The sequence below is a fragment of the Microcaecilia unicolor genome, chromosome 3 (assembly GCF_901765095.1).
Source record: "Microcaecilia unicolor chromosome 3, aMicUni1.1, whole genome shotgun sequence".
Classification (NCBI taxonomy): domain Eukaryota; kingdom Metazoa; phylum Chordata; class Amphibia; order Gymnophiona; family Siphonopidae; genus Microcaecilia; species Microcaecilia unicolor.
In genome coordinates this window covers 221,025,658-221,043,016 of record NC_044033.1, presented here as the reverse complement: position 1 = coordinate 221,043,016, position 17,359 = coordinate 221,025,658, and the positions used below count along the sequence as shown (strand labels likewise).

Below are 17,359 nucleotides of genomic sequence, written 5' to 3'. Positions count from 1 at the left end.
ATGGGCAGAACTCAAGCAAGTGAGGGGGGAAATAGCGCAATTGCAGATGATAGAGGTGGATTTCATGAGAGCTAAGCTTAAGCAACAACATTTTGAGTTTGCCAATAAATCAAGCGCAATGTTGGCCCGTTATTTACAGGCATGGAGAGAGCACGCCATTATTCAGAGGTTAAAGGATGAGAGGGGAAGCTGCCATTATAATGACTGACATTGGAAATTGTTTTGTGAGGTATTATCAAGAGTTATATAGTGCTGCTGAGGAACCACAGGTGTTAGAGATAACTCAATTCTTGGATCGAATTCCCTTAACATGCTTGGAGTTTGATAGAGCTCAGCTGGGGGAGCCCATTAGATTAGGAGAGATACAGGGGGTGATAAAAAGGCTACCTAATGGTAAAGCACCAGGGTTAGATGGCTATTCGGCAAGGTTCTATAAATGTTTTGTAGAGGAGTTGGGTGGTCTTTTGGTGAGGATGGGAAATGGAGTGCTGGAGGGGAATGGGCTTCCGAGATCAATGTCTGAGGCAGGGATAACGGTTATACCTAAGCCTGGGAAGGATCCTATGGTGTGTGGCGCTTATAGGCCGATTTCACTTCTGAATGTAGATGCCAAAATAATAGCTACGGTTTTGGCGAACAGGTTGGCTAGGGTATTGCCAAAACTGATTCATGTAGACCAGTCTGGGTTTATCCCGAGGAGGCAGGTAAGAGATAATACAAGGTGTACTTTGCATTTAATATGGGAGGCACAAAGATCTCAGTCTAGTGCAGTCTTGGTGGTGTTAGACGCAGAAAAGGCTTTTGATTGGGTGAGTTGGGGATTTCTGCGAGCAGTGATTAAGCGCATAGGTTTGGGAGATAATTTTGGGGCTTGGTTGGATGCATTGTATACAGCTCCTACAGCATGTGTTAAGATTAATGGGGGATATACGTCTTTTTCCCCCATTGGTAGAGGGCCTAGGCAGGGTTGCCCATTGTCACCACTTCTTTTCGTGTTGTACATTGAACCGTTGGCAGTAATGATACGTCAGGATCCGGATTTTCGGGGTATTAAGGTAGGGGGGTTAGAACACCGTATTGCATTGTTTGTGGATGATGTGTTATTCTACGTGGTAGAGTCGGAGCAAACATTACCGGGGGTGTTGGAGATATTTAGGAACTTTGAAAGATGTTCTGGCCTTAGGATTAATATGGATAAAAGTGAGATTTGGGGGATTTCTTTTAAAACGGGGGGAGGGGGGGGGGGGAAAGTAGATTGAGGGCTTTGTTTGCTTTTAAGTGGGCCAAACAGCAAATTCGGTATTTGGGGATTCAGATCCCCAGGGACCTGAGTGGGGTATATAGTCTTAATTATGGGAAGATCATAGATAAAATTAGGGGGGAGTTGTCTCGATGGAAGGGATTGTGGCTGTTGTGGTGGGGGCGTATGGCAGTGGTGAAAATGAATGTGCTTCCTAGATTGTTATTTTTGTTCCAGGCGCTCCCAGTGGTGGTTCCAAAACGGGTATTTAAACAATTGCAGGGTTTGGTGACCCAATTTATATGGGGGGGGGGGGGGCAGGCATCCCTGACTAGCCCAAAGGGTGCTATGGGGATCCCCTGAGAGGGGGGGGGTAGAGCAGTGCCTAATATTGAGTGGTATTATATTGCTGCTCAATTGAGGATGATTATGGATTGGGAGAAGGGGATAAATAAACCTGCTAGCCTATTGGAGCAATCATATAGCCCACATAGATCGTTGAGTTCATATTTATGGACTACTGAAGGAGTGGGGGGGATCTTGGCAGGGATACAGAATCCGTATGTGAGGCATTTGGGGGAAGTATGGGGGAGAGTAAGGAGGAACTGGGGGCAGTTTGGGGGTGTCGACACTGGCACATTTGCAATGGGAGCAAAAATTTGCGGCGGGGAGGGTAAATGCTAGTTTTGTGAGGTGGGAGCAAGTGGGTATTAGGAACTTTCAGGCTGTGCTGCAGGGGGGAGGATGAAGAGCTTTGAGACTCCACGTACAATTTGTCTGAGGGTGACAGATTTCCTTATATACAAATTCAGCACAATGGGCTGGAGGGGGGAGAGTCCTCAGGAGCGGGAAAGTTTGGAAAATTTGTGGCTTTTGTTGAGAAAAGTTCCCAGACCTATATCAGTGATATATAAATTTTTTACAGGACATGATCATAGACGGTGAAATTAGATCTTACCTGCTAATTTTCTTTCCTCTAGACCCTCCAGACCGGTCAAGACGCGTGGGTTATGCACTCCTACCAGCAGAGGGAGACTGAGAAAACACTGAGCTTTGGATACTGTATATATAACCTGTGCAGTACACCCACTAGCCAGTATAACCGTAACAAAGCAGAGAAACTAAAACACTAACCAAAACTATCAACCCTGTACGTGGTCATTGCCAAATGCAAGAACAACTTCTGTTCCTTTTATCTGTTTTACTCACTGTGTTCTGTTTGTGCTTCCACAGGTGGGCTATCCAACCACACCTGTTTCAGACTCATACTAACAATCATCTGAAAAAAACAAGAGTCTGAATTATGTAAACCACAATCATCAGCTGCCAAGAGATATCCAATCACTAAAGTCTACCTCCTGGCCTACAGAAAAAAAAGGGCGGGCTCTTGACCGGTCTGGAGGGTCTAGAAGAAAGAAAATTAGCAGGTAAGATCTAATTTCACCTTCCTCAGCGACCCTCCAGACCGGTCAAGACGCGTGGGATGTACCAAAGCAGTAAATCTCTACGGGTGGGACCCCCCTAGGCCAGAGGTCAACACAGCAGCCCCAAAACCTGCCTCCTCTTTAGCATGAACATCAATCCGATAATGTTTAACAAACGAATGCAGAGAGGACCAGACTGCCGCCCGACAAATCTCTAGAGGAGGAAGCATACTACTTTCCGCCCAAGAGGCTGCTACTCCCCTGGTGGAATGAGCCGAAAAACCCTTAGGTACCGCACGACCCTTCAAGACGTAAGCAGACGCAATCGCCTCCTTCAACCACCGAGCTATCGTTGCCTTGGATGCAGCCGCTCCCTTTTTAGAACCGCCAAAAAGAACGAACAGCCGATCAGATGTTCTGAACTCTCGCGTTCTAGACAGATAACACTGCAACACTTGCTTCACGTCCAACTTCGCCAGTCGACGCTGTTCCGAGTCTCCAGCTAGATTCCCTAAGACTGGCAAAGAAATGACCTGATTCACATGAAAGTCGGACACTACCTTGGGCAAAAAGGAGGGCACCGGTCGCAGAGAAACCCTTTCCTTGGAAAAAGACAAGAAGGGCGTCCTTCAAGACAAAGCCTGGAGTTCCGAAACTCTGCGCGCTGATGAAATGGCTACCAAAAACACCGTCTTTAAGGATAGATCCTTGTCCGTAGCCGAATACAAAGGCTCAAACAGAGGCCAAATTAACGCCTCCAAAACCAGATTCAAATCCCACAGCAGAACCAACCGGCGTTGCGGAGGCCGAAGCAATTTCACTCCCTTCAAAAACCGAACCACATCCGGAGACGAAGCCAACGACCTACCCTGAACTTTGCCACGAAAACAAGACAAGGCCACCACCTGAACCTTCAAAGTAGACAAGGCCAGCCCCTTGTCCAGACCATCCTGCAAAAATTCTAACACATCCGCGAGCAAAGCGTGTATAGCCCTCAAATTCCGAGCCAGGCACCAGTGCTCAAAAAGCCTCCAGACTCGAACGTACGCCAGCGAAGTGGACTGCCTACGGGAACTCAACATCGCAGCAACAACTCTGGAAGAAAAGCCCTTCTTCCTCAACTTGCTCCTTTCAAGAGCCAAGCCATAAGCGAGAACTGAGCAGGATCTGGGAGAGTGATGGGACCTTGACACAACAACACTGTCTCTGTCAATGGCAGGGGTTCCGCCACCGCCAGACGCACCAGATCTCCGTACCACGGGCGACGCGGCCAATTTGGAGCTATCAGAATCACCCGACCCGGGTGACGTTCGATGCATTGAACTACTCTCCCCACTAACGGCCATGGAGGGAACACGTACAGCAACTCCTGAGGCCATGGCAGCAGCAGGGCGTCGATTCCTTCCGACCGCGGGTCCCTTCTGCGACTGAAGAACCGCCGCACTTGCGCATTGCACGCCGTTGCCATGAGATCCATCACTGAAATCCCCCACACCAACACAATGCGATTGAAAACCGAGCGATGAAGCGCCCATTCCCCGGGGTCTAGAGTATGTCTGCTCAGATAATCGGCATCTACGTTGTCCACCCCGGCCACATGAGCTGCCGACAAGGCCTGAAGATGAAGTTCCGCCCACTGGCACAACTGCGCTGCTTCCTCTGCGACCGCTCGACTCTTTGTGCCCCCTTGCCGATTGACGTAAGCTATGGCCGTGGCATTGTCGCAGAGAACTCCGATAGCCTTGCCTTGAAGCAGCATCTGTAAAGACTGAAGAGCCAAACGAATGGCCCGTGTCTCCAACCGGTTGATGGACCACTGGGCTTCCTCCTGCGACCACCGTCCTTAAGCCACCTGACCGAGACAATGAGCCCCCCAACTGGACAGGCTGGCATCCGTGGTGAGAACTACCCACTCTGGAGCTTCCAATGGCATTCCCTTTACCAGGTTTCGAGCATCTAGCCACCAATGGAGGCTGAGACGCGGCAGAGCAGTCAGAAGCAAACGCATCTCCAACCCCTGCGATTGAGGAGACCACCGACTGAGAAGTGCCGACTGTAACTGCCGCATGTGCGCTCTGGCCCAGGGAACCACCTCTATAGTCGCTGCCATCATGCCCAAAACCTGAAGGTAAGCACGCGCTGTCGGTCTGTCCCCCGCCAGAAAGCGACGAATCTGATCCTGTAATTTGCGGATCTGAAGAGTCGGCAACACCACTCGACCGTTGAGCGTCTCGAAGCGCACTCCTAGATACTCGAGAGATTGGGATGGGACGAGATGGCTCTTGCTGTGGTTCACTACCCAACCAAGCGATTCCAGCAAGGCTACCACTCGCGCTGTAGCCACTTCGCTCTCCGACTGAGACTTGGCCCGAATCAACCAATCGTCCAGATACGAGTGCACCAAAACGCCCTGTCTCCGCAATGCCGCCGCCACTACTACCATGACCTTGGAAAAGGTGCGGGGAGCTGTTGCTAGCCCGAAGGGAAGAGCACAAAACTGAAAATGCTTTCCTAAAACCGCAAAGCGCAGAAAACGCTGATGCGCCGTCCGAATGGGAATGTGAAGATAAGCTTCCGTCAAATCTAGCGACGTCAGAAACTCTCCCTGCCGAACCGCGACAATAACGGACCGCAACGTCTCCATGCGAAAAGAGGGAACCTTGAGCGCTGAATTGACTCCCTTGAGATCCAACACAGGACGCCAGGCATCCTCCTTCTTTGGTACTACAAAATAGATCGAATAGCACCCTGAGCATCGCTGCGCGTGAGGAACAGGAACCACTGCTCCCAAGGCGAGAAGACGACGCAACGTGTCTTGAACTGCTGCTCTCTTGATTCTTGAATGACACGGGGACTCCAGAAACCTCTCGGGAGGCGACTCTTCGAATTCCAGCGCATAACCATCTTGAATCACCTCGAGAACCCACTGATCGGACGTGATTTGGACCCAGCTCTGGTAAAACCGACTCAGCCAAGCCCCTACCCGTACCAGAGCCTGGGTCCGCACACCTTCATTGCACATTATGTCCGGAAGACTGCCCTCTCGAGGCAAAGTCATGCCCTCCGCAACGATTCCCTCAAAAGGACTGGGTGCGCTGAAAAAAACGGCCTCTAAAAGACCCACTAGTCCGTCCCGGCCTATACCGCCGGGCCTCAGCAAAATGACCACGAGCAGACACCCCCCTGGTGCCTGACTTGAGACGTAAATCTGGGAGGCGAGGAGCCTTAGCATCACTAAGGCCTTTCACTAAATTGTCCAAATCCTCACCAAAGAGCATGGTTCCCTTAAAGGGAAAAGAACACAACTTCGCTTTAGAAGCTGCATCTGCGACCCAACCTCTCAGCCATAGGGCCCTACGCGCTCCAACTATCATAGCCATATTTTTGGTGGACGCCCTCAACAAATCATAAAGGGGATCCGACAAGAAAGACGAACCTATCTCGAGCTTGGCTAACTCATGAACTCTGGAGGCCCCAACCTCCACTGACTCATCAAGGAGTTTCTCGGCCCAGCGAAAACATGCTCGGGCTACCAGGCCCCCACATACAGAGGCCTGGAGTGCGAGCGCCGACAAATCAAAACTACGCTTAAGAAAGGCGTCAACCCTCCTATCCTGGGGGTCGCGGAGAGCGGCTCCGCCGTCTACCGGGATAGCCGTCGCTCTAGTCACTGCTGTAACCACTGCATCTACCGTAGGGGCCTTAAAGGAATCTTTGTCCTGCTGAGGAAGAGGATAGAGCCGCGCCATTGCCTTAGAGACCTTGCATGGAGCATCCGGTGACTTCCATTCCTGGGAAATCATTTCCCGGAGGTCCTTGTTCATAGGAAAGGACCGCGCCTTACTGTGAATACCCTTTACCAAAGGGTCCTGTCCAGATTCACCCACGGGCACCTCAGGCTCAAACTTAAGTGTCACCGTGACCTGGTCTATGAGCTCCGCAAGCTCATCCCTATGGAAGATTCTGACAACAGAGGGGTCCTCACCAGGTAAGGCATCAATAAGGTCACGAGAGCCTTCAAACCCCTCTACCTCCTCCTCAATACCTAGTGGGTCTTCCGAACCCAGCTGAGACAAACAGTCCCCATCTTCTGACCATTCTAACCTTGGTCTTTTAGTTAGCATAGAGCCTGACCCTCCTCCACTTGAGGAGGTCCGGACTTCCAGGCTTGGAACAGGGTCCACACAAATTCCGGAGGAAAACCGACACTTCCTGAGCCCTCCGAGGGTACGTTCTGCCCTAAAATGGAGGAAGCTGGCCCCACGCTCGGCGCATCTGCGGATCGCGCTTGATTCAAAATGGCGGCCGTTCCTGCCGGAACGGTAACCGCCAACATCATGCTTGCCTGCGTTCCCGCTGACACTGAAACCGGCGATCCCGTCGGAACTTCCGCGGCCAGCACGGGGGGAGCCGAAATCGACTGTTTAGACTCTCCACAAAGGCGACACTGACCGCCCGCCGTCTCTAACCCCCGCCGCAAACAGGCGCGACATCAAAGCAGCTTGCCGGTCATAATAAAATAAACACACAGTCTGCCTTCGCACCAAATACCCTGTTATAGCAAATTCACACTGCTCTCCCGTCTAGTGCAAGGAACTGAACTCCCCTTCCGTTCCGCACCAAATAAATAATAAAAGGCTCTTAAAGGCCCAGAACACTGCTGGCAGCTGAAAATTGTGAGGCACTCAAGGCTCCAGTACAGAGAAAGTAGCCGAGGCACAGAGCTGCCACTGATTCAGAAATGGAGAGCAGCATAGGGGGAGGGACCCGCAACTCAGGTGTAACAGCCCAGGGGAAACACTGGGCCCCACCGGACCCAGGGTCCTGAAGCACACTTTTTTTTTTATTATCCACATACAGGGGAGACACAGAATGAACCAATTTGGAACAAACCACCCAATTATTATTTCCTATGAGCAAAACTACCTCACCAGACCAGTGAAGACTGCACAGGCTGTCCTTCTACCTCTGCTGAGAAAATACTGGCTAGTGGGTGTACTGCACAGGTTATATATATACAGTATCCAAAGCTCAGTGTTTTCTCAGTCTCCCTCTGCTAGTAGGAGTGCATAACCCACGCGTATTGACTGGTCTGGAGGGTCGCTGAGGAACGTATGGTTTTCAGGAGGCTTGGGAGGAAGATTTAAATTGCCATTTATTAGATCAAGAGTGGGAAGTTATTTGTGGAGAAGTATGCAAAGCTTCGGTATGTGTTTTGGTGTAGGAGAATGCATATAAAGTCTTATCCAGATGGTACTACACACCGGAGAGATTGAAGCGGATGTATCCGGGTACATCGGACCTTTGTTGGAGGTGTAATTCACAAAGGGGTACTTTTCTGCATATATGGTGGACATGTCCCAGGGTGGTGTTTTTTTGGCAAGAGGTTATGAATGCATTAGTAAAAGTGATGGGATCATCTTTGGTGTGTAGTCCTTTGGTGTGCCTTTTGGGGTTATATAATAATAAGAGAGATTCATGGGAGGAGCGAAAATGGTTGTGGTGGGGGTTGGCAGCAGCCAAATGCCTAATAGCACAGCATTGGAAGAGGGCAGACCCTGCAACATTGGGGGACTGGAAATGTAAATTGGGCTCGTTAATATGTATGGAGAGATTAACAGCTTATCGTAGGGAGGAGACACTGAGACATAAGGTGGTTGGGCTCGATTACAGCAGCAAGTGGCAAGTATTTAGGTTATGGGGGGGTGGGGAAGAGAGAGTGAGTGCCCCAAAGAGTTCGGGGGTGTTCGCAAGTTGAGCTGGGGTTTGAGATGGTTAGAGGAATGGGGAAGGGGATGTTGTATGTTGGTGGTACATGATATGGTTAGGTAGGGGATACTGTTCCTGGGACTAATTTGATCTTATGAGTTTTGTAGTAGTTGATATAAGGTATGAGTTAGTTCCAGATGTAATAGCTTAGGGTGTATGAGGTCCTGCGTGGGCAAATGTGAGCAAGTTGTGCTCTTTTGAGAAAATGAATGTTGCAGAGTTATTTTCATAAATAAAGAAAAACTTAAAGATAATAAAAAAAAAAAAAAGAAAGCGGGTGCACCATTGGCTATTCGTTGCGACACTCAGCAACATAGTTTCAAATCTTTGAGATGTGTTGTTCTGCAGTAGTTACGTCAACGAAAGAGGAGGGGATCATAGACGCCTCCTAGCTCAATTAGATCAGAGATGGATTTTCCGCCTACGCACCCTACAACCGAGAGGTTTAAACTCAAAATTAGAATGGAGTAATTTTTTCTAAAAATTCTTACAAATTAAAAAATTTGAAAAAGAATATTAAAAATCATGATTGGATATACCCAGAGTCAGATAAAGGAATAATCTTAATTAAGAAGGCAGTGCGGGTAGCCTCTTGAGAAGGTTGGCGTCTGACGTCAGCACATAAATAGAGGAGCCGTAGTGGAGGAAACATGAGAGGAAGTACGCTGTATGACCGGATACCAGGAGAGTGAAGTGAGAATGACTGTTTAAATCTTTGAAAGTGTATCCTGTAGTGACAGGCTAATTATCGATGCTTGACACTGTTGTCTTGTATCCTACAGAACTACCCACCACGGACCCTGAGGAAGGATCGAAACTCTGGCCATAGTTGGCCATGGTGTTCTGGATATCACTAAACAGCGTACATAGATAAGTTACGCCATTAAAAATAAGTTAAAATTAAAATGAGAATGTACAGTTAGTGGCAGACGGAGGTTTTGTGCCTATGATGAGACAGGTGTGCTCCTTAGTACGGAAGGCTGTAGTGCCACACTTTATAGGAGCTGTCCCTTGAGGCTTTTCCCTCTATTGATAAATATCTACGTTTGTTTTCTGTAATCATCTACTATTGAGTGCTTGAAGATTGAGATGATTGAATTTTCAAAGTTTAAGAAGAGTCACATTTAGAAGGGGACTTTACAATTGATACATGGGGACCACAGACATTATCCAACTGCTCAAGTCTCAATCAAAACCCCAGTCAGACAGCTCAGTGGGGGTCTTGCCCTGGCTTCCCTAACCAGTTGTCCTGGGCCAGGATTTCCCAAGGTTTAAGGCCATCGTATGCTGGCCGAGAGAAGTCCTTCCCTAAAATCTTCCCTTTGTGTGATCTGAATTTCTATATAGAGAAACCAAAATTGCCCAAATCCTGCCAACAGGGTTGCTTAGAAAAGCTGTGCCCCCTCTGAATTTAGGAGTTGTAGTTGATAGGGACCCGGTTACAGGGGAAGATATACAGCATACCCCAGACACCTTAGACAGCCTACCTGAAGGGAGCGGAGAAGAAAACCTGGGTAATTCCAAGAGGGCTCAGTTAGAGGATGAGTCCCTTAGAGGCAAAGAGCCAAGGTACTAACAGTAGGTGGGAAACCAGTAGACAATAAGGATTCCTCTAAGGCAACTCCCCCTTATTTTATATTAAAAAACAACTTGCTATATAGGATGGCAAAGGGGACCCTTAGAAAGAAAAGGTGGCACAGCTGTTAGTTCCTTAATCTTATCGCAGGCAAATCATGAAATTAGCTCATAGTTACTTGTTAGGGGGTCATTTGGGGGTGGGAAAAACCTGGGAGCATATACTGGCCCAGTTTTTCTGGCTAGGGTTGTATAAACAAACAGTGCTTTACTGTCAATCCTGCCTGACCTGCCAGTTAAGCAGTCCTGCAAAGGGTCTGATGCAGAATGGTACAAACCTGCTTTTGTCAGTAGAAATTGGGCTCTCATAGCTGTAAATTGGGCTTTCTGAGGCCTCTCCCCTAGGAATCCAAGGCTTTATCTTATGGCTTTACATGTTTTTCTTATCTGACATGCCCATGTTTACATTGTTGTCTCTGAATCCTTCTGCCACAGCCAGAGACCATCACCTTCTCTTTTCAGTTAGTAACTGAGGAACAGAAACATTTCTTTTTTTCTGTGGAGGTGTATGCTATTTAGCCCGGGCTCTGTCCACATGTACATATTTGATTGGTCATTCTGGTCAGGTCCTGCCCCACTTGGTTCAGCAGAGCAGGAGTATAACTACATTATATATTGGTATTTTTTACAGGAACTTCTTTGAGCTTTTTTTTTCTTTGTCTTTTTGCTTTGGTATTCCATCTCTGTGCACTGTGGAGATACAGTCTCAATCTCTGCAGGCCAGACTCTTCACTGTCCCCTCCCCATGCACAGGAGTTTAGAGACTGCCATGAATACTATCCATCTGAAACCAGAAGCTATGTGAGATGATTATTCTGCTGGTATCTTATTAAAGGAATCATTCATATCCTATTTCCTGGGTGAATGTGAGTTTGCAGTCTTGGCAAATTTGTCATCCAAAAATACAAAGGAACCTGCAGTTACAATCTAGATCAAATGGTGTAGTCAGCAGAATATTTTTTGGATGACAATTTTGACAAGGAAACAGGTAGGGCTGCTACTAAAAGCTTAACTGCCCCTTTCAGACCCTCCACTTACAGTAGGAATAAGCCTTACCAGTCTCTGCTCCCTCATCAATCCAGCATCTGCCTGCCCTATTCCTCTTCCATCCAATGTCTGCCCCCTCCCTTGTCCCCTCACCCAGTGCCTGCCCCATCCCTCCCCTTCCATCCAGGATGTCTCCTCTCGCCCCCTCATTCATCCATGAGCAGAGTGGCCACGCTTAGCTGGCCGACTGGCTTCCCCATATCGCATGCAAATGAGCCGAGTCGCAAAAGCAACAAGCAGCTCATTTGCATGTTAATTACAAAGCACATATATTTATATGGTGGACATTCCGTTTTTTGGATGGACCGTGCAGGTCTTTTTCTGCCGTCATCTTTTATGTTATGTTGTCATGCAAATTTTTAAAAAGATACCAATAATCTATAAACTTGCCAGCAGGTGGCACCAAACCTCTATAGAAGAGAAAAATGTCAGACCTAGCCACATTTTTCAGGAATATTTACCAGTGCAAAGCACCTCAGTTCTATCGCTACAGCTTGTCTGTCTCTGTAAACATAGGTGCCAACACTTCAAAATGAAACATACAGGGAGCAGCTATTGGAACGGTGAGTGTGCACTCTCACCCTATCAAAATGTTCACAACTTGCTCACTTCTGCAACACGAACTCCTAGGGACAGAATTGAAAGGAAGGAACCAGGAAAAGTGAGACCAATTAAGCCCCAGTGCCTGACCTGACTCTGGAAGTATAGGGGGATGAATGGAGGTGGAAAGATAAGAAGACATTGGGGAGGAGGGAGGGGTAAGGTGTGGACAGTTGGGGATGGGAAGGGAGGGTCTCAGAAACAGGAGGATGAGGAAAGGGAGGTTGAAGGGATCAGGGCTCTGGGGTACACATTTCCCAGGCTGGTCTGAGCATGTTATGCAAATTCATAGGACGGGAGAAGAGACTAAAGCAAGACACATAATGTATTAGTATATACTTTATTAATATTTCCATGTTTATATCTAGAAACATATTCACTTCCTGATGCAGAAGTTATTTTTCTGCCAGTAGGAGTGAATGGTAACCATCTCAAAAAAGACAGAGAAGAGCAATAAAAATGATTAAAGGGGATGAAACGACTCCCTTATGAAGAAACTGCTGAACAGACTGGGGTTCTTCAGATAGGAAAAGAGACGACAGAGGGGATACAATAAAGGTTTATAAAATCATAGGCATGGTGAAACAAATACATAGAGAAACTAAGAGAGCTGACTTTGAAGTTTGCCACAGGTACAAAACACCTGCAGATTTTGGTACCTGCTTCCTACGATCTGAATGATCTTATTCTAATCTTAAAATAGGTCTGAAAACACACCTTTTTTCTTTAGCGTTTAATTTTTCCAATATCTGGCATGTCTGTTTTGGTTTTTTTTGCAATCAGATAGGTTTGGCACAATAGGGGGGGGGGGGGGGGTTTATGGGGGTGGTTAGAAAGATTGTGCTGTATTTCTGTCCTATATTTTAGGATTGTGCTTTGTTCTGTTGACTTTTTAGACCCTCATCAAAATATGTCCACAGCAAACCCTCCTCTTCATGCAGTTAACAGAAACGATGTGGGTGAACTGAACCTCAGTGTTGGAGGGTAAATCTCAGGCATACAAATGACGCAACTTTCAAAATTGCACCTCATACCTGGAGCAGGTGTTAAAGAGTTTCAGTTTTCCTTTCTTCCTGCCTACATTGACAGCAAAGTTCCTGTGCACTAAAGGAGCTCAATTCTATAAAGGGTGCAAAAAGGCGCCAAAAATCTGAGCAATAAGCACATTAGTGCAGCAAATCTGTCTTAGAATACCAGAGTAAGTCAGTGGTTATGTGCCAGCATTCAGGTGCGCACTCTTATACCACGTCAGTAGCAAACTTAAATGTGCGTATCTAAATGTGGTATTGTGCGCCCTTCCCATTTGAACACCCCCCTTGAAGATATGCGCTAGATCGCTGAGACGCCAAGTTACAGAACAGTAGCTAACTGCACTTAAGTGTGTACCTGCCGTTTCACTGTTCCCCCCTCCCCCCCCTGACCATTTTGGCACATACAGTAACTGCTGTTGTAGCGCAGAAGTTACGTGCCAAACGTCTGGTGCCCTCTATAGAATGAGGGTGACAAGTGAAATGAACAGGAACCATCCACACCCCTACTCTCTTTGGCTCTACCCCTGTCCGTATTAGTTCTTCATGACTTTCCCCTCATTCTTCTTGGCTTCATTAACTGTAGTCTGCATGTGCTTCTGCCTCTCCCCACTCTCAATGGTTCCCTATTACTCTCCAGTATCTCTGGCTCCTGGTGCCTTTGTCTGGGATTCTCTGACCTGTCTCTAGATCTCTCTCTCCCTGTGTAATTCTCTTTCATTCCTTTATCCTCTGTCTCCCTCTTCACTATGGTTTAGGTCTTACCTTTTCTCCTCATGCTCTCTCTCACCCAGATTTGTCCCTTAACCAGCAGCAGCCTGTGAGAGAGGTGAGTCAGAAGGAGAGTGACAGAAGCAGAACCAGGTCCTCTTATGAGCCAGCAGCAGATCTTCTACTGAGCCTGTGACAGGAGGGAGGGAACAAAACACAGGAATCTCATAGAAGAGCTGGGAAACTGTCAGTCTAGTTACTCTCAGGGAACTGCTGAGACACCTTTTTAGTTTCACAGGTCCTGATCCCACTTCTGTCACTGAGACCCCTCCCCACATTCAAAGGCTCTAATCCCGTCTGTCCCGTTCACTGTGTCACTGAGACCCCTCCTCCTACTCTGAAAAATCAACTCCCAGATTATACATCAGACCCCTGAGTCTGACTCTCTCATTCCCAGTCTGGCACTGGGCGGATTCTCAGAGCTCCGCCATTTTTACCTTCTTCATTGAAAGGAGGACTGAAATACGGCCAGAGTTTCTCAGTGAAGGTGTGGGTGAAGGTGAAGAGATGAGATTTATTATCTGCATTGTAAAATGAGACCTTTCCTGCCTCATAGTCCAGGAAAATCCCCACTGCCTGTGGTCTCACACTCAGGGGGAGTAGGGTCCAGGAGGAGGTGCAGGCCCAGTATTGATCTCCCTCCCTCAGTACCACTTTCCAGTATCCATTCTCAGGAGTTTGTGAGATCTCCCCCTTCCTGCTCACAGAATCTTCACAAACCCCCAAATCCCAGTCAGTCTCGACGTCTCCCACCTCCACCTCCCAGTAATGTCTCCCTGAGGTGAAGCTCTCACACCCCAGGACACAGGGAAAAGTATCAAATCTCTGGGGATTGTCCAGCAGGTTCTGTCTTGTGTCTCCGTCTTTGACACTTTTCAGATCCTCAGACAGGATGAGATAAGGATAAGCAGTTTCAGGATCCAGAGTCACATTCACTGAAAGGAGGAGACACATTAATATTAATAGCAAGAACATATCCACCCCTAACCCTCATTAGACAGTTCCTCAGTCACTCAGGTATTCACTGACTGAACTCTGCTATTAGCTGTCATGAACACATCACAACTGTAATAAATATTCTAATTGGTTCACTTAGACTCCACTCACCTCTATGCTCCTATACCTCTGTGCACATTATCAGTACATTGTTGAACACAAAGAGGTTGGATAAAAACAGGAGCCGGGATGACATCAAAAAGCTGAAACCACTTTTAGGTTAATCAGTTTCTCCTCCCCTGCGCAGTCGTCATCCTTATACACTCAAAAAACCCCAAACAAACCTATGAGCTGCTACATCCACCTTATCATTCCTTACTGCTGGTGGCATTTTTATTTAATCTCACTTATATTTTCAAGCATGCCAGCTTGTGCAGTATACAGATGTACATAGAGGAAGTATAATAACCAAATAACTTTTCATAGGTAGAGTGGTAATTTATTATAAATTGTAATCAGTGTGTCATTTGGAGGGGCTAGTTATAGGGACACCCTAGCATATATCATATTCATGCAGATATTTTTTTCTCCTTGTAAAGGACCACTAAAACAGACATCATGTTATGAGAATCAGGTGCTCAACATTAAGAGTTTCTATCTATGTATTTAATTACTTATTTATGATGTTTGTATCCCACATCTAATATAATAAAACGCACCCTCAACGTTCTGAGGACAACGTTCTGAAGCCATCTGACGTCACTCCCAGGCTGAAGGGTTCGTGGATTCATGGTGTGAAGCCTTCAAGCCAGCCAGCCGTCTCTGCCCCGCCCTCGCGTCAAACGTCATGACGTCGAGGGCGGAAAAAAAAACCAAACAAATCCGGCAGCACAGCGTCAGGGAAGGAGGCGGCGCTCCCGACGTCTCTAGCCTTCCCTTCGCTGTGTTCCGCCTTCTTCTGACGTCAAGGATGACGTCGGAAGAAGGCGGAACACAGCGAAGGGAAGGCTAGACGTCGGGAGTGCCGCCTCCTTCCCTGACGCTTCGCTGCCGGAACCGCCACGGAGGTAAATTTAAAAAAAAGAAAAAAAAAAGGGATGGGGGGGAGAGAAGAGGGTGGCCAGTAAAGTTCAACAATGGGAGCGGGAGGGCAGGGGAGAAACGACAGCATGGATGCGAAAGGGGGGGGGCATGGATGCGAAGGGGGGGCGGAAAGAGGGCGGGCCAGGCTGGGACATGGGAGAGAGAGGAGCATGGATGCGAGGGGGGTCATGGAAGGGAGAGAGGGGACTTGCTGGAAAAGGATGAATGGAGGCGGCAGGGGACAGAGGAGCATGGATTGGGAGGGCAGGGCTCAGGGAGAGAGGGGAATTGCTGGAAAGGGATGAATGGAGGGGGCAGGGGACAGAGGAGCATGGATGGGCATGGATTGGGAGGGCAGGGCTCTGAGAGAGAGGAATTGCTGGATAGGGATGAATGGAGGGGACAGATGGGCATGGATGGATATGGATTGTAGGGCAGGGCTTAGGGAAAGAGAGGGGAATTGCTGGATAGGGATGAATGGAGGGGGCAGGTGACAGAGGAGCATGGATGGGCATGGATTGGGAGGGCAGGGCACAGGGAGAGGGGAATTGCTGGATAGGGATGAATGGAGGGGACAGATGGGCATGGATGGATATGGATTGCAGGGCAGGCCTCAGGGAGAGAGGAGAATTGCTGGATAGGGATGAATGGAGGGGACAGGTGACAGAGGAGCATGGATGGGCATGGATTGGGAGGGCAGGGCTCAGGGAGAGAGGGGAATTGCTGGAAAAGGATGAATGGAGGGGGCAGGGGACAGATGGGCATGGATTGGGAGGGCAGGGCTCACACTCTCTCTCTCATATACAATGTCTTTCTGACTCTCACTCTCACACACTCTGTCTCACACTGTATCACATTCACTCTCTATGTGCCACACAGTCACTCACACACTCGCTTGGTCTCATACACTCACTCTCACAGAGAATCTGTGTCTCACACACACTCTCTCACCCACACACTCTCTCTCACACTGTGTCTCACATACACACTTGCACACACTCTCTCACAAACACACTCACACCCAGACTCACTCTCTCTCTCACACACACACTCACACTTTCACTCTGACTCTCAAACAGTCACTCTCACATACACTCTCCCAAACATACACACTCCGAGGAAAACCTTGCTAGCGCCCGTTTCATTTGTGTCAGAAACGGGCCTTTTTTACTAGTTAAACATGAATTAGGTTGAAACCCTGGAGCATTTAAAATATTATTTTTCCTGTGCCTAGATCAAAATAGAAAGATGGTTTTTGGGAACTTGCTCCTTTTGTTTTGTGGAATCCAGTGGTATATTATAAAAATGTACTTAATATTGTTTATTACTACTATTTAGTACTATACAGCAGAAGTTAAACAAGTCGATTTCATGCCTTCTAATATACATTTTTAACAGCATTTTCTCAGTTATTACCCAAATGCAAACACAACTTGGAGATGTTCTGGTGGCTCCGCTGACTGACCTCCTCAATACTTCCTTAGAGACTGGAGTGGTCCCAGAGGAGAAGGGCGGATGTGGTCCCTTTGCACAAGAGTGGAAGTAAGGAGGAGATTGGGAAATACAGACCAGACAGTCTGACCTCAGTGGTGAGTAAACTAATGGAAACACTTCTAAAGCAGAGGATTGTGAGGTTTCTTGAATTGAATGGAATATAGGGCCTGAGCCAGCATGGCTTCACTAGAGGCAGGTCATGTCAGACAAATTTAATTGATTTCTTCCACTGTGTGACCAAACAGTTGGACATGGGAAGGGCGCTAGATGTGGTATACTTAGATTTCAGCAAAGCCTTTGACATGGTTCCGCACAGACGACTGAAAAATAAA

At 47.8% G+C, this 17,359-nt stretch overlaps 1 protein-coding gene across 1 annotated transcript in view; it reads right to left on the bottom strand.

Moving 5' to 3' along the window:
• Positions 1-13,134: 13,134 nt before the first annotated feature.
• LOC115466326 (E3 ubiquitin-protein ligase TRIM39-like) overlaps positions 13,135-17,359 on the bottom strand; it is a 38,474-nt gene continuing 34,249 nt past the window's right edge. Inside the window, exon 7 of the mRNA XM_030197503.1 lies at positions 13,135-14,449. Within this exon, the coding sequence (XP_030053363.1) occupies positions 13,902-14,449 (548 nt within the window). The 3' untranslated portion in view covers positions 13,135-13,901. The remainder of the gene's footprint in view (positions 14,450-17,359) is intronic.